This window comes from Phoenix dactylifera, chromosome 9 (genome assembly GCF_051530095.1).
Source record: "Phoenix dactylifera cultivar Ajwa chromosome 9, Ajwa_hap1_PhDact_Kaust_v1.1, whole genome shotgun sequence".
Lineage (NCBI taxonomy): Eukaryota > Viridiplantae > Streptophyta > Magnoliopsida > Arecales > Arecaceae > Phoenix > Phoenix dactylifera.
In genome coordinates, this window is record NC_143198.1 from 27,643,833 (window position 1) to 27,666,701 (window position 22,869).

General features: G+C 39.6%; 3 protein-coding genes across 11 annotated transcripts; 2 read left to right on the forward strand and 1 right to left on the reverse strand.

Annotated features, from left to right (window-relative positions):
* Positions 1-419: 419 nt before the first annotated feature.
* Positions 420-5,118, reverse strand: LOC103713203 (uncharacterized). The gene is made up of 3 exons (XM_008800039.5): positions 4,740-5,118; positions 3,930-4,354; positions 420-1,044 (listed from the first exon to the last, which is right to left on the reverse strand). The coding sequence occupies exons 1-3, from the start codon at positions 4,902-4,904 to the stop codon at positions 606-608; spliced, it is 1,029 nt and encodes a 342-aa protein (XP_008798261.1). The 5' UTR covers positions 4,905-5,118; the 3' UTR covers positions 420-605.
* A 7,218-nt stretch (positions 5,119-12,336) lies between these two features.
* Positions 12,337-13,544, forward strand: LOC103713248 (uncharacterized). Its single transcript, XM_008800113.5, has one exon. It carries the CDS (start codon positions 12,403-12,405, stop codon positions 13,270-13,272), a length of 870 nt encoding a protein of 289 aa, XP_008798335.3. The 5' UTR covers positions 12,337-12,402; the 3' UTR covers positions 13,273-13,544.
* Positions 13,545-13,820: 276 nt separating this feature from the next.
* Positions 13,821-22,727, forward strand: LOC103713202 (protein NUCLEAR FUSION DEFECTIVE 6, mitochondrial-like). 9 transcript variants are annotated; one of them, XM_088704740.1, is made up of 5 exons: positions 13,822-14,054; positions 14,147-14,268; positions 17,731-17,766; positions 19,777-19,855; positions 21,495-21,694. In XM_088704740.1, exons 1-3 carry the CDS (start codon positions 13,915-13,917, stop codon positions 17,748-17,750), a joined length of 282 nt encoding a protein of 93 aa, XP_088560866.1. In that variant the 5' UTR covers positions 13,822-13,914; the 3' UTR covers positions 17,751-17,766; positions 19,777-19,855; positions 21,495-21,694. The 9 variants fall into 9 exon arrangements, with proteins under 9 accessions (XP_088560868.1, XP_088560866.1, XP_008798258.3 ...); XM_088704742.2 differs by lacking the exons at positions 17,731-17,766; positions 21,495-21,694 and adding an exon at positions 21,717-22,727 and having other exon boundaries at positions 13,821-14,054; XM_008800036.5 differs by lacking the exons at positions 19,777-19,855; positions 21,495-21,694 and adding an exon at positions 21,717-22,727.
* Positions 22,728-22,869: the final 142 nt, after the last annotated feature.

Sequence of the window (22,869 nt, forward strand, 5' to 3'; positions counted from 1 at the left end):
ACCGATCAGTGCTATTATCCAAGAACCTCCAGGAACCGAAGGAGAGAGAGCCCGTTACCAGCCACCTGACAAGTTATCGATGGCGCGCGGGATATAGAACAAAACCACGATGCATCATCAGGATCTTCAAGATGAGAAAATTCATTGGTTGCATGAAGACGATAGACCTCAAAAGTATCTCCAACATCTTTCGTGGCACACAATTATCAATGAGAATCTTTTGAACCCCCGGACTGGAGCTGAACAAAAAATCGACCATCACCATCTCCTGCCGAAGTAGGGGGTTAACCATACAAGGTCCAATTAAGAAGAGTTCAACCCGAACGCATGATCTACAGTCACGATGCAAGATACATAGGGTGGAACGCTACCTTTGCACAGCAGTTCTCAAGCAACAATCTGGGTTAAGGGAGGAGAAATAAGGGAAAAAACGTGTCTTCATTTTCTTCTAGAACCGAAAAATGATCACGTTACAATTATGTTTGTGCTCAGCTATCAGATTAAGCTTATTGCAAAAGCCTAGTCAGGCTACAAGTACATCAAACCCATCGAGCAAACCCTCAACTAGAAATATTCACAAACTTTTCTCTCCAGTTGCTTCAGGCTTAAGGACCAAGCAGCCTTTTAATCCCAGCTTTCTGCTCTGAAGTAAGCCTTGTCGGGAACTTGATGTCGAACTTGATTCTGAGGTTCCCTCTTTTGGATGGATCCTTAGGTATTGGCATGCCCTCCCTAGGAACAATCTCCTCGAAGCTGGGATGGATCACAGAATTTATGGGTATGGTAAGGCTGCGACCATCCAATGTTGTCAAATGGACGGTACACCCAGTCAGAGCTTCAACAAGAGAAATTTTCTTTGTCACAACCAGATCATTTCCTTCCCTTGTGAAGACAGGATGTGGCTTCTCATCGATGATGAAAACAATGTCTGCAGGAATGACATTGCGCTGTTGGTTTCCTTTCTCAGGGAACGTAATCTTTGTTCCCTTCTTCCAACCAGGCTTTATCTCAATGGTCAGGATTTCCTCCACTGGCATTGTTTTGCTGGACAAAAGGATCAAATAATTAAATCAGTAACTGCACTGAAATCATAAACCAATCTAGTGGATATACAAGCTGCCAAGACGGAATTTTTATCAAGTCTATCTGCAGAAGTCTCAAAAAGCATATAATTTACTAATGGATAAGCAAAGAACTGGAAGCCAACAATACGGAAGAAACAACCAAACTTGTCAAAGGATACATGTCTAACAGAAACGAGTTCATCATCTATAAGAATGCGGAACAAAAATAAAATCCTCTTCTGAAATTACAATAGAAATAATAATACATTTTCTTCCTATAGTAACTCAATCAATCCAGAACAGTAAACCTGAGATGAAATGGTGTTAAAAGTTGTCACACATTCACTAACAATACTAGGGATGCATTTGCATGCCAATGGCGTTGGTATGCACGTGAATTTTGAAAGCAAAGGAATGCTTCTATTTTACAAGCCACGAATGAATCACACACATGAACCCGAAGTTGGTGGGAACGTAGGCAAAGCTCAAGTTCGAGATGCGAATGGCTCAAACCCATAAGAAAACAAAACTATATGAGAAGCTCAAGGTAACTGCACCAAAATATTAGAAAATAATAATTAAAACAACCAGTCGAACAAATATATAAGAGAGCATGCCTTCATCAAACAACAAAATTAACTAACATATTTCACACTCACACTACTCATGTGAAGCCAGTGGACTGGGCCCGGTCCACTTGACCGGCCTAGCCATATTTAGGCCAACTTCAAGTGCGACGCACGTGAGGGAGAATCGAGAGACGCACATGAGGGAGAATTGAGAGCAAGCCTCCGGCTGGGAGTCTTTTTCCTCCCCAATCGCAATAATGATCTGAGTCCCATCGCCACCCAAAGAACGGCCGGATAAAGCCGGGACTGTCTATTTAAAGACCTTCGTCCTCCTCCTTCGAGTTCACCTAAGATCAAGCCTCCGATCCCAAGCTTCTCCTCCAATCTTCCTCGATTTGTCACCGAAAGGAGCCGGAAGGACCACCTTGCTGGACTAAGGTAGGCATTCCTCTTCTCTCTCTTGGTCTTATTAGTCGTAAACCACCCTGATTTGGGCTGACGAATTGCTTGCCAAAAAACTGTCCCAAACAGGGTGCCCTGTTTTGATCTCTTTTTCTTCGCAGTTCGTCGCCGCCGGCCACCGAGGTTGGCCGAGCCTTGTTGTCTCCTGCCATCGTCGAGGCTGACTACCATGACTGCCCCCTAAATCTGACCAAAGAGGGGAGACGTACTCTCCTCTATTTTGAGGAAGAAGAGAGTCTCTCTCTTCTTTCTCTCTCCTATCTCTTCTTTCTTTTCTCAGTCTCTCTTATTTTTCTCTCTCTACTGGACTTTCTTTCTTTACTCTCTTTAGAGATGATAGACCTAGTAAGATACTTCTTTTCATGATTTTGGGTCAACCCTAATGAAGGGCCCTAATCTATGTTTGATGGGCGGCACACCATCCCTCCCCTTCCCATATACTATTAGATTTGATTACCTCCGATCTATATTGAACCATCAGTACCCTAGTTCGAACATGATCAGATGAGAGGGATGTCGAGCACTCTCATTTCATCAATCCTATAAAATATTAGAATTAAGATTTCTATTTTTGAAACTGATTGGACTAATACTTTGGATTCGCTTGCAAGTAATGTAACTCTTTTTTCTAGATCCATCAACAAATTATAGATATTTTCTTAATCAAATTATTCTGGATTTATAAAATTGATGCATAGTATTTTATTATTATATGTGCCTCTTTCTAGAATATTATATAATTCTTAATTAAATGTATTGATTTTGATATGGATTATATTCGATTGATTTTGATGTCATATGAATTTATGTATTTTAGGATTTGGAACACTGAATATGAAAAAACAAGTTTTTGCTTCGAAACAAATTTAGACTCGCAGCTAGACTATGTATCGATACCTTGTTAGTGTAGGTTATTTGTTTGTATATCGACACTCTGCCAATGGAGATTATTCACGTATATCGACACCCTGCTAGTGGAGATTATATGTTAGCATATCAGCATCCTGTTAGTGGGGGTTACACATTGGCATATCGATACTCTACTAGCGGGGGTTATACATTGGCACTTTGATGAGCTTATATTCTAGCCCAGTTATAGGACATAAATGTGGTCATAATTCATGGCTGTCGATGAACTTAATGATTTGAAAGATAATTGATTTATGAAACAAGATTTGAAATTTGAAATGACTGGATATCGTATCGATTTGGTTTTGAATCAATATATTTTGCATACTTAATTTCAGTATACTATTAATATTTTATTGCTTGATTTATTCATTGCTTATTGAATTTTCTAGCTCATTATACAATTTTTTTACTTTTTTTAATTGATCCGAAGAACCAGCGTCACTCGAAAATTTATCTTAGAAGAGTGATTAGAGATAAGATTTTAACATCTTTATTTAGACTAAATTTTATTTTAGAGTTGATATACAAGATTTTGAAATATTATAAGTTTTATAACACTTTTAATTTTGTTATTTAATTTAAATTTGAACATTATTATTTAAATTATTTTTACTGTCTGATTATGATGAGATGCCTTACACTGCCGTGGAAAGAGTTTCCAATGAGTATGCGGAACAGTAATAAAATAGAAATCCAAGTAATCCCAACAAACTCAAGCTTGGATAATCATATAAACGAGGCATCTCATCAATTAAAGCTCACTTAATCGATATAAGTTTACACACCCATCTTCCATCACTTTTAATCCAACCAAACAAAAGTGATTCAGAGCACGAAGAAAAAATAGGCATCAAAGAAAGAGCAAAACGAAAATATAAAAAACATTTCCAAGATTAAGAAAAGATTTAGAGAAGAGACTTACCCACTCATATCGGCAATCTCCCTGGAGATCTTCATCTTCTTCGTTGTGCCTTTATACAAGTCCTCGAGGCTACATGGCAAGGAATTCTCTATCGGCGCTGCCTTCTGTGGCTGACGCGAATGCATCGGCCCCTCTCCGCCACCAAACGCCGGCCCAAACATGTCATCCCCAAACATCGAGCTGGAGAACCTGGTGCCGCCCTTCTTGCTGCCGCCTCCCATGCTCCCGAACGGGCTCGAGAACCCGAAGAACTCAGCGAAAATGTCGTCGGCGTTCCTCGGGTTGAAGCGGAACACGGTGGGGCCGTCCCCGTCGCCGCCGGGGAAGAAGGACGCCCCGCCGGCACCCGGAGGCGGGACTTGTCCCTTGAGCCCATCCTCCCCGTACTGGTCGTAAATGGCGCGCTTCTGGGGATCACTTAAAACCTAGAGAACAGGAGCAAAAAATGGGGTGAAAAAGTGATCCGGGGATAGGAATTTAAGACAGAAGGGGAACTAGGCGTTAAATAAGTTTATATTTGTAGGAAATTTGAGGGAGAAACTCGAAAACGGATTGAAATAGATGCAAAACAAGTATTCTTTGGGCGGGAATTGGAGAGAAGACCTAAGAAAAAGAGGAAAACAGGAAGAAAAAAGGGATCTTTGGAGGGAATTTGAGGCAACACCTATAAAACGGATTCTGATATTCCGAAAAAAGAGATCTTTGGAGGGAATTCGAAGTGAGAACCAACAAAAGGATCGAAATAAGCGATAGAAGGGGATTTGAGGTGGGAATCGAGTGGGAGAAGAGGTTGGGCGATGGATTGAGTACCTCGTAAGCCTCGGAGATCTGTTTGAATTTGGTCTCAGCTTCCTTCTTGTTGTTGGGATTCTTGTCGGGGTGCCATCGCATGGCGAGCTTGCGATAGGCTTTCTTGAGGTCTCCATCATTGGCGTTCTTGTCGACTTGGAGGATCTTATAGTAATCCACTCCCATCTCTTAGCTTCCTCCTCTGCTCTGCGATCCCTGCTCCTCTTCTTCTACTACCTGGTAGTGGTGGTGAACGGCGAATGGTTCGTCTGCGATCGTTTGGATTTCAGTATTGCGAAGAAGAGAGGAGGGGGAAGACATAGAGGGAGAGGTGGAAAGGCCTGGAAGAGAGACAAGTCGAGAAGCCTGTGGAAGGTTCGAGAAGAAGCTGGCGACGGACAGATTTAGCACTCTTTATGATAGCTTCTAATAAGGTCGGCGACCCGTCCGATCCGCGGCGTACCAGCTGACAGGTACAATTTTATTTATTTATTTATTTATTTTTTTCTCAGGCAAAAGAGAAATGAGGAGGAAGGGGCAAGTCCCCCGTGTAGTAGCCTCCACTGGGCCCCACTCCGCCAGAAGAATGTTCGATGCGGGCAGAACTGATCGTGTGTTGGGCACGCCGGCTGTTTTTACTCATACTCTTCCCACCTGTGAGCCCGGCTCGGTTATCTCTCTGGGCTCTGGTACGACCCCTCAGTATGAGGACGTCACATCTGGCATCACCGAGGTTATCGGCGGACCAATAAGCCCTCCCATCCCACGTGTCTGAGTGGGGAGCATGCGGTCTTCACATTTAATCGACGCCCGTACGTTTCGAACTCGGATTGCCCGGGTGGAAGTAAAAGTCCAGTTCCACTGAGCTACCACCTCAGTGGTATACGATTTCGATAATAGAAACAAAACTCGTTACTGGAGTGGCAAAAAAAAAAAAACACAAGCGGAGGAGGAAGAGCCGGAGATGGGTGGCGGACGCCGGCAAAGGGCCGACGGAAGCCATAAAGGTTGGCAGGGGCTGCGGTTTTGCCGACGGAAGCCATAAAGGCTGGCAGGGGCTGCGGTTTTGCCGACGGAAGCCATAAAAGCCGGCGGAGGCCGCGGTCAGTTCCCCTATTTTGAACGAGGTCCAAATGCGGCTAAAAAATTTTACGTTTTTAAAATAAAATCGGCAAATTTCTTACCGATTTTTAAATTTCGCGATTTTTAAGTGAATACGGTAAGCGATTTATAGACCTCGCTTAAAAATTGCAAAATATTTTAGCCACGGCAGAACCCATGTTTTGTTTAAAACAGGAAAACCGGCTATAGCCTTTGCCGGCCCTCCACCGACATCCACCACCCTCCTCCGACCCTCCCTCCCTGCTCGCTCGCTCTTTCTCTTTTTCTCTCTCCCATGATGTCGTGCCCTCTCTTGGTATAGGCCCGGCACGGTCCGTATCAAGTCGTTTCGTCGAAGAATCGTTACGGTGCCCGGCACCTCCTTCAACCTTAGTTTCTAAGCTTGCATTCATTCAGAACCTTCTTTTCTTCTTCTTGTGCCACTTTTTTTTTTCATATGTTTTCTTCGAGTGATCCAGGTGCATTCCTCTAGCTTTCTTTTCTTAGACCATTTATGGTGCATTTTTGCTAGAAAGGGGTAATATGGAAGAACACCCGCATGATAGCGATGGCAGGGGGATTCGAGGCCATGGACGAGGATTCGAGATAATTTGCATTGTACATGCAACTGATGCTTGCATTCATCCTGCAGCTTTATAGGAGCATTTGGTATCGAGTGACGAGGGTGATGTAAGATGGGTGCTTGACTGCATTTCGATAATCCCACATGGTAGTATTTCTAAATTTCCTTCATTCCTAAAATCAGTGTCCAGCTTGGTAATCTTAAATCGGTCCTCGAGGATGGATTTTTAGGTTAGACTGAAATTTGAGAATAAAAATATCTTTTGAGTCCGAAAAAAAAAAAGATACATCTATATATTATTAATATATTATATATATTATAATGAGTAGGTATGTTGCAAGACTACCTGAATGTTTTTAAACCAATTTTTTATTGACTCTAGCTTTTTTTTTCTTTTTGAGGGGGTACAACAGTCGATCATATTAATCTGGCGTGAGTGCAACCTATTGAGTTAAGATACAATATATGACATAAAGATAAGGGCATAATCTCAGTCCATATCCATGAGACCTCTCTGGAGTAATGAACAACAAAGGAAGCAACTCAATCAGTTGCTCGATTCGCTTTCCGATACACATGAACAACTTGAAAAGAGTCACAGACTCTCCTCATCCGCTGCATATTGCTAAGGAGAGGATGGCCGTCGACATGTTGCTCAGCGTCCCGAATCCAATCGATCAGCATCGCGGAGTGTCCTTCTAGGGTGATCTCGTCAGCCCTTAGGACACTCTTCATATAGATGATACCCTCCAATGCCGCCTTGAACTCCGCTCCTATGACTGTCGTGCCACAGATGCGTTGCCCTTCTGCAGCAATTAGTTTCGAATTGTGATCACGGATCACAAATTCCGTCCTTCCTCTATCTCCTCCGGCTAGCACATTACCGTCAAAGTTTACCTTAAGATGACCAAAGGTTGGAGGTTCCCAAGTGACAAAAATGAACCTGGGCGCTGTAACAGCAATGTAGAAACCTTAGGTGTCCCAAGTCCCTCCAAGTAAAGTCGCCCTGATAGAGTAGATGATCTCGGCCGCATGCCGGAAAGCTCTGTCCACTACAACTTGCGGGGGTGCCCTCCTCTCGAAAATGCAGGCATTCTTATCTAACCAGATGCGGTAAGTCAGATAGGCACAGATGTGGTAAGCTAGATGACTCTAGCTTTCAAAGAACATACTTCATTGCACTATATCATCTCTTGAATGATCGAAGTGCAGCTCAAGACACCCATAGGATTAGAAGACAAACGGCCAAGTGACTTCATCTACTTGCCAATTGATTTTAAGTGAATCACCTTGCAAACATTGAATTTCGATGAATCTACTTTCATTCTCTATTGCAAAACAAACGGACCTAAATAAACTACAATCACTTGGATCATGTCAAGCTCCTATCTATTTCGCAGGTACATGGTGTGCGCTGCTAACTTGATGGGCCTTCGTTATGACTGCTAAAGAGATGGCCTGATGGACCCTTCAGAATTGGGCCAATAAAAATAGAAATAATTCACACCGCAAAAGCACATCGTTCCTCGGAGGTTGAAACGTAACTGGCAATATGAGATACAAGACCACCAGTCTCTATTAGACTATTAGCCTCAAGTCAAACCTCAACAAGCCTCAGGATGAATGTTCCAAACTAATCACAAATGGCTCCAACCATGCCATTGATAAAGAATCATGTAATTTAAACGATCAAAAAAATGTACTAAAGATATAAACATGCAAACAATTCACAATATTAGCGTTAACAAGGGATATGATTGATGAACCACCGAATCGCTTGAGGTTCTAGTTGGCTATCCCTACAGGATTGGACTGAAAATATTGTAGGATTTGTTGATTAGGCTATTCATTTAAGCATAACCCTGTATCAACCAAGCTTCTCTTAGTCCAAATCTTACAAGAAAAAGGAAAATTTTTATATATTTTCTTTTTCTTCTTGCAGCCCAAAGTCTAATATCTAAGTTGGATATGGACAAGCTATGAGAAAATGTAAGTTAAATGAGCTAACAATCTAATTCCTATATAATTATATATTTTGCAGGCCCTACATCCCATCCTACAACAGCATCCAACAAACAAGGCCCACTGAGAGGTAGAAAACCTTAAATAGAAGTATTTCTTTACAAAAGAGCAATTGGTAAGAAGAATCCATTCCATTTTTATGTCGGCACTAATGTATAATTTTTTTGGTCGAAGCACCTTTTTTTTGGTTTTTAATGGACTGCTATAGACCTGCCGTTATGACTAGCTATGAGAATATCTTTACATGCAGATCAATCAAATATGTCTGCTGTCATTTAAATATAGAAATATAATGATTCATAAAACTTTAAAAATAAATTATTTTTCCAGTAAAATTAAATTGCAATGAAAGTAAAGTGATTATTTTCTTTTTGCAAATTTTCCAAACACAACAGTAAATAAAATTCTTTAAAAAAAAAGAGCCATAAAGGAAATTAAAGAGGAGAGATGCAAGAGAGATGGATGCTTACCCACTGAACCACACCGCGGTAAAATTTTTGCCATGCTTCTCTTTCCTCTCTCTTAACTCTTGTTTTCTTTCGGCCCAGCCTTTCTCTGGGCTGATGGGTTGATCTCTATTTCTCTTTCCTTCTAAACCAAGGATGTCTCTCCTTTTAGGAGTCAGTTTTTGAGTCTCTGATGGTGGGAAGGAAAGGGTGCGACCATCGTCTATGAATTCACCAGTGTTCAGCTGCCTGTGTACTAGAGAGAGTGATGCTCTCATGAGGTCCACTGGGAAAAAATTTATACTAAAATTACGCAGGCTGGTTGATGTTGGGTTCATGCATGGATTAATTGGGATTCTTGTTACGATTCTTCTTCGTTCTTGTCTTCCCTTTCCTTTGCACACTATTGCCCTGGTATGGCTAGGAGGGAGTTTACCAGGAGCATATATACGTATAAGTATATACATACATATATATAATATAATCTGCATTTTAGATGGAATTTTAAAGCCTACAACCACGCAAGACTTGAAACTAAAATAGAATGCTATCACTGATATAAAGCTCTTGTTATAAGTTTTAGTTTTGTTTTAGGTTATGAAAATAACATTACTTGCTTGTAGATATTGGTGAGTAAATATTTGTATTGGACCTTCATTAATGCAAAATATGCAAGAGATTGTGTCAAAAATGTATAGTCTAATCACATGAGAGAAAGCAATTAATGTTTGCACTGAATATTACGTTTAATAAATGCACTCTCACTTTTAACCACCGGTTGTCTTTTCTCTAATGCAAGAGCTAGAGTAAGTAGGATATATTTCTTATTAAAAAGAATTATATAGAGAATCTCTCTCATCAGAGATTGAGAAGTGATAATGCTGTTTCATAACCAGTGAAGGAATGGGGAGCATGAACAAGAGGATGCTTAATGATGCTTGAATTATGATAATAGAGGTGTTGACTCAACTGAAATACCTATATATACCTTGAGACATCAACCAATATAGCAACAATACATATATAAAAAAAAAGTATCTTTTTTATATATATAATAATAGATTCTATATAAGAAATTTAATCTTAATAGCTCCACCTAGTAAACTTTCTTTTTCTACCGTACCCAATTAGATTTGTCGTACTAAATGTTTATTATCTTCAAATGATCCATAAACAATTGGATTTACAGCCAAAGTCAAGGCCAATGTGTTGAATTTTCAAGATCAAAAATTTGTAAAGGGCCAATAATTATGCTTGTCGGATCCAGGGAAAGGATAGGGGCTAAAATCAGGAACAAGAATAATGCTAAACTAACATCAACCTTCATGACAACCTTTATAAAAACTTTTGCTTACAGGGAGGTTCATTTTATTTCAACATTTTATCCAGAAATTTCTTCCATGAGACTAGGCTAGGCTTGTCGCTGGCCCTAGAGAACCTAATTTAAGCCTATGGGAATCCATCTTTTTCCAAAACCTAGGTCTTTCCAAATCCAAAAATTAGGTCACTATTACCAAGAGCTATCAACCTCCTATTAGTAGCCTATAATTTCAACCCCACACGCTAATTTAGAATTTAGATCTACCTAATCTGGATCCACGAAGATTCACACAGCAGATTAACATGAGCTGGGAATCCAAAGCAAACAGGCCTCACCTCCCTTTGTACCAATCCACCATTAGATCTCGCAATAGTTGCTTCAAAATCTATGCAAGCAGATGAAGAAGTTTAGCGTGCGTTGAGAACTATATGAAGTGCCATCCAACGGCTGATGTCATGAAAGAAGATCAATCAATCTTTCGAGACCCCAGGTTCTGCTCCTAAAATTTTTGTGGTGCCATGCAAACCATCAAATTTAGGCATAGAAAATATCAAATTTTAAAAAAATTCGGCTTAAGGCTTAAATAAAATTAAATATAATTTAGACACAAAGCTCGGCTCTAAATTCATGACCCCTCCCACCATCGGGTTGCATTTGTTGTCTCTAGAACCCATCAAATTTTGATGCGATCGCGGCCAAACCAACTAATCCGCAGGTCGGCCTCGCCGTGGAGAGGACGAGACGATCCCCAAGGCTGGAACCTGGAGCGAGTGGTGAGCTCGTGACATGCAAGTTTCCAACAAGGGTCATACTATAATATTTAAGTGGAAGTTTTCAAAGGAAGTTTCATATTTAAACTTCTCCCTGCACTGCTGCAAAATAAATAGGTTGATCAGTGATGGCTTAGCCCTATATATTAAAATTCTAAACACGGTAGAATTAAAATTCTGTAATTTAGCAGTATATTAGTTTCACTGTTCTGCTTTTTTCCACAGTTTTTTAATAGATCATTTATCGTTCTTATTTGCATGCAGTACAGCAGCTCATGAAGCCTCTGGGACTGGCAGAATGAAATTTTTGATGAATGGACGTTTACCATCAAAACATGGATCTGGATATACAGCAAGATGTCCATCAGAAGTGTTATTACAAGGTTTGTTCGATTGTCCTGCAAAATGGTGTGGCTTTGTTTCTTTAATGCAGCTAGCACTTTGAAGACTAATACTCCACTATATATATATGCCATCTTCGTTTATCATGACGAAGGCATACGAGCACTCCCTGACAAGAGAATTCCTTGCCACCTCTCCAGGGCCTCTAAGGTACGTGATTGCCGCTGCATGTGTCTTCCACTCCGATAATAATAGCTATAATAATAATGTCTTCCTCGCCACTTTAAAGGAAAGAAGATGCCATGGCCTCCCTTGCTGCGACCCAGTTTCAATGCCCAACCACCCTCCGCTAGTCACGGTGCTAATATAAACAGAGGAATAGAAACATAGGTCAAAAATCAGAGGCACCTACTTAGCATTTTGTCAACCACAAATACACCGCTTTGGTTATAATCTTGTTTCCAGCTGAATTAAACTTTAGGTCAGATTTAGTTCGAAAGCTCCCAACTCTTCTAAAATATTCTGCAGTGCATGGTTTGCACGATAGAGTGCTATATAATGCTTGATTATCGTCATTAAAAGACAGATGGCTATGGCTATATGCATGGTTTGTTCATCTTTTATTTTATTTTATTTTTATTTTTTTAATAAAAATAGTAATTTATATAGCTCTAATGTGAGTACATCCAGCAAAATAAAAAGAATAAAAAAAAAAAAACTTCTAAGAAAGCCCCAAGCATGCTTAATTATAAAGTTCTGGTAAAATTCGATGCATTAGTGCTGATACGAACGCACCCCTCTGTCCATCGTCTTTTGTACCCCAATGCAAAGACTTTTTGTTGAGGATGTCCCATGAGAGCACATGCAGCGTGCTGAAAATGTCATCATTTTTGCCCCACAGTCCCACAATCCCCGCATCATCACCCGGCCATCTCATTTCACGGCGACAAGACGTAAAGCTGAACACGTACGACACCCTTCGTACATGTTTCTCCTTTATGTTTCAGGTAAATCCCCCCTTATATATATATATATAGGAGTGGTGCCAGACCCACTCATATCCATCACTAGCTACCACCTCTCCCTCTCCATAGCACTCATGGCTTCCCTTCTCCACCAACTCTCCCTCGTCTTCCTCCTCTTCCTTGCCTCCTCTTCGTTCCAAATCCATGCTAGAGAAAGCCGATTCTTCATGAAGACCACACGCCCCGAGGACCCCAAGGAAGCCACTCCCATCCCCGAAGAGACCCCTGCCGTCAAAATGGAAGATCCTTCGACTCTTCCTCCACTCCAGAGCCTGAGCGGTAGTGGCTATGGTCTCTATCGCCATGGCCAGGAGCAATTCACGCCGGCTACGACAACAGACAACAACAACAACAACTACTACTACAATAACGCCCGTCCCAATACCGAGCTCACTAGGAGATTCGAAGGCCATGGCCAGGAGCAATTCGCGCCGGCTACGACGACAGACGACAACAACAACAACTACTACTACAATAATGCCCGTCCCAATACCGAGCTCAATAGAAGAATCGGCGGCTCCCCCCAGGAGCAATTAACGCCGGCTACGACAACAGACAACAACAACAACTACTACTACAATAATGCCCGTCCCAATACCGAGCTCAGTGGAGAAAACTACGAGAACAAATACAATGGCGGATACAACTATGCCAACCAATTCAAATATGCGTACAACGGTCCATCAAAGTTCTCCAACGAAGAGTTCAATGGTGGAAACCATGAGACCAAAGGGTACAGCAACTACGTAGATCCAAACAATCAATACGGCATGAGCGACACAAGGTTCTTAGACAACGGGAGGTACTTCTACGATGTTAATGCCGGGAGAAACCGCAACCAGTACGAGACGTACCCAACCAGGGGAAATTCTGAAGCTGGCGCAATAGGAGGGTACCAGAACAACCAGGTGAACCAGGTGAGTCGAGAGGACTATGTTCCATGAGCGATTGTTTAGGAATTAATCGGATAGAGTTGATGGAACAACATTGAAGCAAGCTGAAGGTTTGATGGTCATCATAGCGTGTATGTTTAAGTACTGTTTTTTCTTTGTTTTGCGATGTTAAGTTGAGTGAGGATAGCCATTAATGTGTAGGGTCTCCAATTTGCATCCATGTACTGATGCAAAAGATGAATAAGTGTATGCCATAGAATGTCTTTCCCATGTACTCTTACACTATTTAGCTATCTAAGCGACAAAATGTGGCCTTCTTCCAATTTGCAATCTCATCTAGCATTGTCTACTTAAAATTTTCTGATACGAGTCCTCAAAAGTTATTTAGGTTTAGGCTTTGTTCAATGTCTTGGTCTATCGGCCATAATGCTTCCAGCCAAAATTTACCGTTTCGATACCAAATTTTATACGGATGCCATTTTAGCACTATCAGTATGGCATGATAAGTATACCATCTATATTGGATACCAATACTAAATTAATATAATATGGTATACTTTGTACTCTCTAATTCAGGCTAATGCGGTGAATCATGATCTTTTATAGTGATCCTGCGGCACAAACGTGCTCTGAGTAGGGTTTTAGCTATCGTTCCGGACCGTCCTCTAAACATCGCTGCTCTGCCTCGTTAACATGGCCGCCGCCGCCGCCGCCCGGTCAGTCCTCCGCTCCTCCTCACTCCGCACCGCCGCTTCGAGGGTCGCCTCTGGGGCCAGAGCCTCCTCCCGCCCTCCCATCCTCCGCGTCCGCCCCGCTGCCCCTCGCTTCCTCAGGTAGCGCGAAGCGAGAACGAGAGAGAGAGTTTCCCGTTCCCTTAGGGTTCTTCTTGATTGATTCTTTTCCTTTTTCTTGGAAATTTTTGAAGATCTCCGGTAGAGATGAGCTTCGCCGTGGAATCACTCCTACCGAAACACAGCGCGACCGCATCGGCGCTGATGACTTCGATGCTCACCGTTTCCCTTAAAGGCTACGGTTGGTTATCTGAAGGTATGGACGCTCTTCTGGAAAAAATGCACTCTTTTGGTTACTTAGGGCGGCAGCTCTGTAGATGCCATTGCCCGATGCTTGCATTGCTCCGGTCATTTGTTTTTTATTTGGTTTGATTTGCCTTTTGCGCACGATGGGTAATTCCGATGGGTTCATTCTGCTTCATTCATTTGGCTCAAAAATGGATCTTTTTGGTTGTGGAGAAAAGAGAGACTGGTAGATTAGCTTTATTGTAGAAATATTATTCCCTTAGGTTCTAGCTGAACATTTGAGAATTTATCGGTTATGAGTAGATTATCATTGAAGCAAGTGAGTTGATGTTAGGGTTTCGGTATGGAAGAAGGATTCTGGTATTATATTTTTGAGAGGCTTGGTTTCATCCAGAAGAGGCCTTGGGCATGATCGTGAGAACTAGATGGTAACTGGGATTTATGATGGCATGACCATTCAGGTACCCAGAGTTAGACAAGAATATAAGGGGTGACCAGAGCCACAAGGTCATGAGACGTGGCTGATCAGTTTGGGGGAAATTGGATATTTGAATGATTCACGTAAAACAACCACTGTAGAATCAAATCGTTGGATTTCATTTAGTATTGATATAAAATAGCAAAATTGGATAATACTTTATTGGTTGATCGAAAGTTTTATTTGTCTGTTTTCATGTGCTATTACATTCCTTTCTTCAGGTAATTAAACATTGTGTTACAGATGAGGCTTTGCCTTTTAAAAGTTAAACAAATTCATCTTATCTTTTCAATAAGCAAAAGCATAACAGTAGTTGAAGGGATAGTGCTGTTTTTTAACCTAAGGCATGGATCCTGTAATCTGAAGCACATCCTGCTAAGAAAGGTTGAAAAATCTTGGAGGGAGTCACTAAGCTCTCCACTAGCCCTTGTATCGTTCAAGACCAAAAGGGTATATGTACAGTTCAGTTTTGAACTTTCCAATATCACTGCTGGCCTTCCTTTAGAAAACATATTGCAAAAATTTACCACACATATCTGTCTATTTAAAAAAGAAGACTGAAACTAAAAGCTACTCTATGTTGGATTTATTCCTCTTTCTTGCCATCATGAATGTATCCCATTTACAGGATGAAAAATTCAATGGAATTCCTGATCCAATAAAGAATCCCATTTCGGATTTAGTATGGTAAAATCTTAATGAAAAAAAAAAGATAAAAAAATGATCCTTCATTTTGTTCTTCTCCAAATTGTAACCTTATATAAGGCTATGCTTTGACTGCTCAGAAGTGATCAGCTCTTCCCCCACCCACCCACAAGAAAGAAGGCCAAACATACACTCAGACTGAAAAAAGCTTAAAATGCACTTAAAATGCAGTCCACCTAATCCTTGAACGTCCCCTTCTGACATCCCTCTCAAAAATTAGTCAATGGAACAATATCTCGATTGCTCCTTTCTTAAGTGATTGTAGCTGACTTCCCCATCAATAATGAAAAAAATGTTGACTCTATGGCAAATATAATACAACAAAGTCTCATTGTGATCCACAATAAAAGGTGAAAAGTTACTTCTTTTCCCATTATCATCTCACCAAATCTTGGTGTAAGAGGTCTAATCTCTTTTTGCGTGAGGGCACTATCAAGATGATTGGGTTGGTATGGGCTTGTAAGTAACATCAGCTATTTATGCTGAGCCCATGTATCTGATGATGAAGTCCTTTTGGTTGCTTTATCAATGATGCGGACATTTGAATGATATCACAAGATGTCAGAGATACTTGCCAAGCAAATATTTGGAAAGCATGAAGATTCTAGACAGCATTTGAGTTGGAAGGTTAGCTGCAAGTAGAAATTTTTTCTGCTCAACCAATTGGAGACATACAACTTAGATCAAAGGCAAATTTAAAAAATGGTCATAATGACACCAAGGTGTTTACTTTGGAAAGAGTTCTTCTGTATAGTGTTCTTCTAACTGCTATGGGAAAAATATTAAGAACAAAAGTATGTGAAAACTAAGGTGGTACTTGGTTGTAGAATAAGTAGGGGGAGGGATATCCCTTGCACCGTTGAAGGAATAGGCCTATTCTGCAAAATAGGCATGTTTTGGTATTTAGTTGAGGAGTAAGTGTAGGGGATAGGTGAAGGGAATCAACTGCAGCATTTAATACACATTGAACTTTGTGATACTTTAGACTTTATCGCAAAAACCACATTGCCCTCTCAGTTTTTTGAGTGATTATAGAATGGATAAAGGTAAAGGGGTAATTGAAGGGAATAAGGATTCCACAGTATAAGACTATTCCACCATTTTGTTGGGAGGATGTCCCGGCCATGGTATGAGCCTCAATTATTTGGTGCTTGTCAAGAATTTGGAAGGATATCCTCCATTTTGGGGGATCCCCCCCCCCTCCCCCCCCCCCCCAACACACACACACACACACACACACACACTTATTCCATAATCAAACACCACATAAGGCTCAAGATGGCTGTAACATGCGTGGCATGGACCTCAAGATATTAAATATTTACTCTCATTGTTCAGAGCAGAAATAAGTTTGTAATGTCAGGACAAATCTCATGCTTTATCAAATCACACTTCTCTTTACAACAATTGGCAAGGGGAGTTCTCCTGTATATATTTATGTCAAGAGCATGTGTTTGCATGAGGGGGTGGGTGGTAGGTGTTCAAAATCTCTCTGGAAGACCATGCTCTCTACATTTGTTTTGAAGATACTAGTTCAAATTCTTTTGTGGAGGCTTTGAAAACCTCCAACATATTTGGAGATTTCATTTGCTAAACCGATGGCATATTAAGAAGTAGGCCTTCTAAACAGTTAATTGTAGATTGTAACATGTCATTTGTCAGCCTGTTAAACATTTTTTCTTTATTCCCTATGTTCTTTTACTTATTCAGTGATTCATTTTGTATGCATGCCACGTTTAATTTACTCGCAATATTATCCACTAGCAGCAAATAAACAATCCAAGCACAGATAGCCATTTTGCTTGGAATTAAGTGGGTTATAGAAACTTTTTGGTTTTTACAAGACCTGTTTTAAGTTCTAGTAAATGCTCTAATTCTTCGGGTCCTATCTTAGTGGTTCCTACTTCAGAGGTCATCGATTATCAGGTTTTCCTTTATGGTGGCAATTCTTGCTTAGATTCTGAGCATGCCACACCCTTAATTGGTTATCTTATTTAAGTTACTCTGTTGTTACTGATCTGAGTCTTCATGGGTGAATGAGGGAGTTCCATGTCTATGTATTACAGAGAAAGAGTCTCTATTGATCGTGCAATATTAATATGTCAAGGTGTAGGACTTCTCATTATTAAACAACATGATCTAGGGTGCCAGTGTATATTTCATGTTGCAACCATGGTTCTTGATTTTTTTTTTTGTGGGTCCTCTCATTTCTCATAATCAATATTCTATCTTCTTTTCCTCTTTCATGTTGTTTTGATAGAAGAATACATTTTCTTTTTCCTCTTGTAGGACAAGATGAAACTAGATGAAGATCAAGCAAGAAAGGTGATTAACTTGGTTTTTCGCCTACCATTTGGAATTATTAATTGCTGGGCTCATCAATAGCTTAAGTGAGAGGATATCATTTAAAGGAAGTGTGCGGAGATGGATTTCATGTTATGTTTAACAAAATTTAGGTAGAACTTTCATAAATTGAAATAGTCATGCCAACCCATTTTGTCATGGATTGCATTTGAAAATCTTTTGATAAGCTTATCTATCTTGTTTCTTGTTTATACTTTTGTTTTAAAGAGTAATTATACAGGTCGGTAAGAATGAGAAAACCACGAAAATTGAAGTGATGTCGTCTAAAGATAAAACAAAACTAATGGAGGATGTTTGTTATGGCTGCAGCAGGTGTTCTGATGTTAAACAATAGTTTACTAGAAATTTGTTAGTACTAGACATCTCAAGGCTTTTCTAGATAAATTGTGCTTGCTATAGAGGTCAAACTCTCAAAGGGTTCCACCTAATCATCATCATCTAACCACTCTTAAAAAGGCATGTCTCCTTTGTGATTCTAACTTGAAAAATATTATCATTGAAGTTGTTATCTTTGGTGTAAATAAAGTTATATTCCATGCCAATTGCAAATACTCCCTTCTTTTTGTTCCTCCTTTCATCAATCTCATTCCCATTCCTGTTCCTGCTCTGGCTTCTAAGACTATGGGAAATTTTTTAAGGTTATTGCCAGTTTGATGGAATATCTGATATGTTAGCACAATATAAGCTTCTTTGTTGTGGGAGAATCAATATCAATTGCCAAAGCTATATGAAAGCTCTATGACATTTACTATGAAAATGCATGTATCTGATCATAGTTCAAAAGGTGATAGGAGCATAGCTGCATAAGTCTCAACCTTCATATCAATCTTAACTTTTTTCCCCCCACTGTCTTTTATTAAAAATTTTAAAGGTAGCCTTGACAGTTTCTAGCCTTGTAAGCCTTATTATGTTGAAGGAATGGACAGAAACGTAGATTTAGATCATGTATTGGCGTGGTTCAGCGAACTGTATCATACTTTGGACTGTCATGATTAGAATGTATTTTTTGTTCAGTTGAATTAAATCAAATGACATACTGATGTTTTTGCATTGGCTCAGCTGGCACTGATGACGTGTGACACTAGGTGGAGTCTAGCAAACATGTTTATCTGATCTTCCCCACAATCACAGCTTGGCTGAGTTAGAATTTGAGGAAAAAGTGCAGGCAGTTATGTTCACAGATAGATTGAAATAGACATTGCTTGAGCATTACTTTTAAGCAAATCGGAGAGCTGGATCTGTGTTTAAGACACTGTTATGTACTACTGTGATTATACAGTTGAAACTGAAAGGCTCACTCATTATCTGGACATAACAAGCATGTAATTTCTCTAACTGGAAACAAAAATTAAAGAGTTTCATTGTGTTTTACTAGTGCCAAGTTGGATGACTTGCTAAAGTATTCTGCAATAAAGATGTTTGCAAGAGCAAAATATTTCAGCAAAAAATGTTGTCCAGTGCACTTGGGTCCTACAGGCATATGAGCTACCAAGGTAGTTCTGTTATAAATTTTTGGATTTTGTTACATCTCTTCTTACTCTAAATATCTGCATGCAGATATGACCTAGAGCTGTCCTAGGATGTCATAGCTTAAAAATTTGGTCTTGCTAGTTGAATGTAAATGACTACCTTTTGGGTTTCAGGCTTTCTTGCCTATAACTGTTGGCTTGTGGAACAGTTTGTGTTGTTATTGCTTTGGATAATGTGAATAATTACCTTATTTGCTTCCTCCTGGCCTGGCCTATACCAATTGCTATATATGCTCTTAGTAAAATCATCTAACTTGATCTTGGTTCTAGTACATTCATTAATTTCTAGAAATAACATTTCAGTAAAGGAGTGACTTTTTTCTAAGTAGTCTATGATGAAACATTCTTGCCAAATGTCAGCTTGTAAAAATGGCACCTATATGTTAAATGCTAATTCAAATTGTCACTTTAAAGGACATACTGATGTGTTGTATTCAACCAGCTGGCAATGATGATGTATAACAAATATCCAGTGGATTTGGGCGAAATTCTGTACAGAACTCCCATCAGTCTTAGACAAGGTAGCTCAATAAGCTATTCAAGGAACTGATTCAAATGCCTTTTAGTGAACTTTCTCCCTTTGTCTATTTTTATGTTTCCTTTAGTATGATCTTTTATGTTCTAGACTTGTCATGAAATTTCATGGGTCAGATGTTAAAAGGATAGGAGAAATGTTTTCTGGCATTGTGACTTGGTACTTGCTTATCTAAGACTCTCTTGTAACAATCCTTTCCTGATCATAATTAAGTTGGTATTTTTTTTAACCAATAGTTTTAGAAGATAGGGAATGATGCTGGAACATCACAAATGTTTTTTTTTCTCTCTCTCTCTCTCTTTTTAATATTCAGCTGTGAGCATATGATACCCAGATTGTGTGTATGTTATAAGATTTTGTCTGTTCTTATCATATGCATCATGCATGTGAAGGCATAGAATATGCTTGAGGTGACTTGCAGCTCATTGGCTGGTTGGTTAAAACTCATAAATAAACCAGGTACTAAGTTTATACTTGAAATCCAAAAAAAAGTCTTAAGTGAGAGGTGCTTGAAGTGCAAAGACATGGTTTTGTGGAGTGATGAAAGATTTAGAAGATTCTTGAATGGAAAAGTAGACAAAATTGCAGGAAAGTATCATTTCTCATATAAGCTCTAGTTTTTCACTTCAGCAATGCCCAAGTCAATTAGGGTGAATTCTGTTAAATGATTTAACTGGGATCTTATCTTTGACGCATTTGGCTGCTTGGGTCCTTAAACTTTTGCACCAATAGCTCACTGGAGTTCATGTTGGTTGATTAACTTATCAATTCTTTGGTGGATTTGCATGGTTTAGAAAGTTGTGGAGAACTGTGAAGATGTGGGAGATAGTTTCATGAAATGTTGCAATAATAGGTGGGACTTAGGTGCTTAGTGAGAATGACTGGAGAACCTAATGAAACTGCATTCAACCTGGATTGATAGAGGCAAATTGTGTTCTGTACATTTCAATTATTCTGTTACAAAAGCCTTTCTAGATCATATCAGTGGAAACTATAGTATGCGCTGTACATTTCAATCATTCTACTTGTCTTGCTTAGAAAAGTATCTTAGTTTGATACATTTAATGGAACAGTTTTTTCTTTTTAAGTCAGAAAACCATTTGTCGCCCTAGATGAGCAGGCATGCTTCATATTAGATTACCACTGTATAATAACAATAGTAATGATAATAATGATAAAATCTTTCTTATTGACTGATATCTTATGATTTCTTAACTTCAGTTTAGTCATGATGGGAGATGCCAAGATTTTTTATACTTTGGATGTTCAATTCAAATCCATTATATGTAGAAGTGCCGCATATAATACTTCTCATTCATGAGCTTTTGGGGAATTTATATGGAAACTAATTCTAATCAAAGTTTACTACAGTAATTAATGGTTTTGGATAGCATATTTGGTCTCCGTTTGGTGGGAAGATGATTTTGGGGCTTGCCAAAAAGAGGAGTTGAACAAATCTACCACCAAATAAAAAATGACTATATTAAGATATTTTTGGACTTAATCTTATAATGGCAATAAATATAATGATCTCAGCATTTGCATGGTGATCATCCATCTATTTAATGCAGTTTAAGTTGGGTTTATGCATTTTTCCTTGACCTTTTCTTTTTTCATTTGTTTAGGTCTGTGATTTTTTTCATCATGGAGAGCACTTGGATTGGAGATTTACCATACCTCTTTCCTTTCTATTTTCATTGCTAAATGTTGTTGTGATCGCTTGCGAAAAAATGAAAAAAGAGATAACCTTTTGCAACAAATGGACTGATAATGTATTGCTAACTGTAAATTTTATTGGATTTCCATCCCTAATAGTTGGAGCTTAGATATTTGGTTCTTCTATGTAGATGGATGAGTTGTAGTGTTCGGGACGATGCATCACTGATAGTAGCTGCGGAATTCTTCATTATGAATTTTAAGGTACACTTGGCCAATGCCTTTTGGTTAAAGGTTAGTACTGTTTGAGAGTATTGGAGATATTTCTGTGATCATGGCAATGTCCCTATGGAAATTCTTTTTTTCTAGTTCCTCGTAGTAAGTAGCGGTGCAGTTGATTAGTTATGAGTTCATTTCAGTCAAGACCAATCATTGAGCTGGAACCCATGGCTTTCAAAAGCTTTCAGGTGAATACAAATGCATTCTTCTGAATAACTCAGTTCTTGGGAATTAGGAAGCAGGCTCAGAAGTTATATTCACCTAAATGTTTAGGTCAATGTAAGGTTCAATGTAAGATGGTTGTGGCTTGAGCAATTTAAAGTCAGCTGAGCAGGGTCATAGTGATGACCATCTCAATGTAGCGCCAACGACTCCATCAGAAACTAGCTCACCCCTTATGGTTAGGAATCTATAGTCAGGTTTTGGTAGGATTTCAGACCATGGGTACCTCCTGGATGACTATGCTCGAGGCTAATTCAAGGTATTGGTCAACCTTGCCTCTCATTAAGATCTTGGCGGATAGCTTTGGCAGTACTCATTTGTGCACACATGACATTAACGAGGAAGGTATTCAGCTTGCTGATGGCATATCTAGTTCTGGTCACAGAAGGCCAGAGTGCTCTGTTGGAATTGAAAAGAGCTTGAAGTTTTGGTTACCTGATACTCGTACAATTCATGGTTTTCTAACACTCGCCAAATGCACACAATTAGCAATTACGTGTCATTGGACACCATTGGTAGGTACCAAATAATCAGCCTGTCTTGAACTAATCTCCCGCAGGCAGTAGACCGACCTGTGGCTGCTTTTTAAGCAAGTGGTTGACTTGTGTTGGGGCTGCTTAAATGCTTCTTTAGAAGAGTGGAAGTGTGGAACTCAATGATGCTATTGACTGGAAGGATGCCTTGCAGTATCCTGTTTTATCTTTCAGGTTCTTTTTGATGCCTTATTTTTATTTATTTTTTTGTTTATGTGAGGGTTATTCTGCATCTCTACCTTGTGCCTGCACTGGAGTTCGATCCTCTGGGCAGACCAAGCTAAGCTACTGCTCATGGAGAAATTATATC

What these genes read in the sequence shown, in the direction of transcription:
- LOC103713202 (XM_088704742.2), top strand. Translation starts at nt 13,915, where the DNA reads ATGGCCGCCGCCGCCGCCGCCCGGTCAGTCCTCCGCTCCTCCTCACTC. An exon ending in GCTGCCCCTCGCTTCCTCAG is followed by an intron (nt 14,055 to 14,146) that starts GTAGCGCGAAGC and finishes AAATTTTTGAAG; the next exon opens with ATCTCCGGTAGAGATGAGCT. An exon ending in CTACGGTTGGTTATCTGAAG is followed by an intron (nt 14,269 to 19,776) that starts GTATGGACGCTC and finishes GTATTCAACCAG; the next exon opens with CTGGCAATGATGATGTATAA.
- LOC103713248 (XM_008800113.5), top strand. Translation starts at nt 12,403, where the DNA reads ATGGCTTCCCTTCTCCACCAACTCTCCCTCGTCTTCCTCCTCTTCCTT.
- LOC103713203 (XM_008800039.5), bottom strand. Translation starts at nt 4,904, where the DNA reads ATGGGAGTGGATTACTATAAGATCCTCCAAGTCGACAAGAACGCCAAT. An exon ending in AGATCTCCGAGGCTTACGAG is followed by an intron (nt 4,355 to 4,739) that starts GTACTCAATCCA and finishes CCTGTTCTCTAG; the next exon opens with GTTTTAAGTGATCCCCAGAA. An exon ending in GAGATTGCCGATATGAGTGG is followed by an intron (nt 1,045 to 3,929) that starts GTAAGTCTCTTC and finishes CCTTTTGTCCAG; the next exon opens with CAAAACAATGCCAGTGGAGG.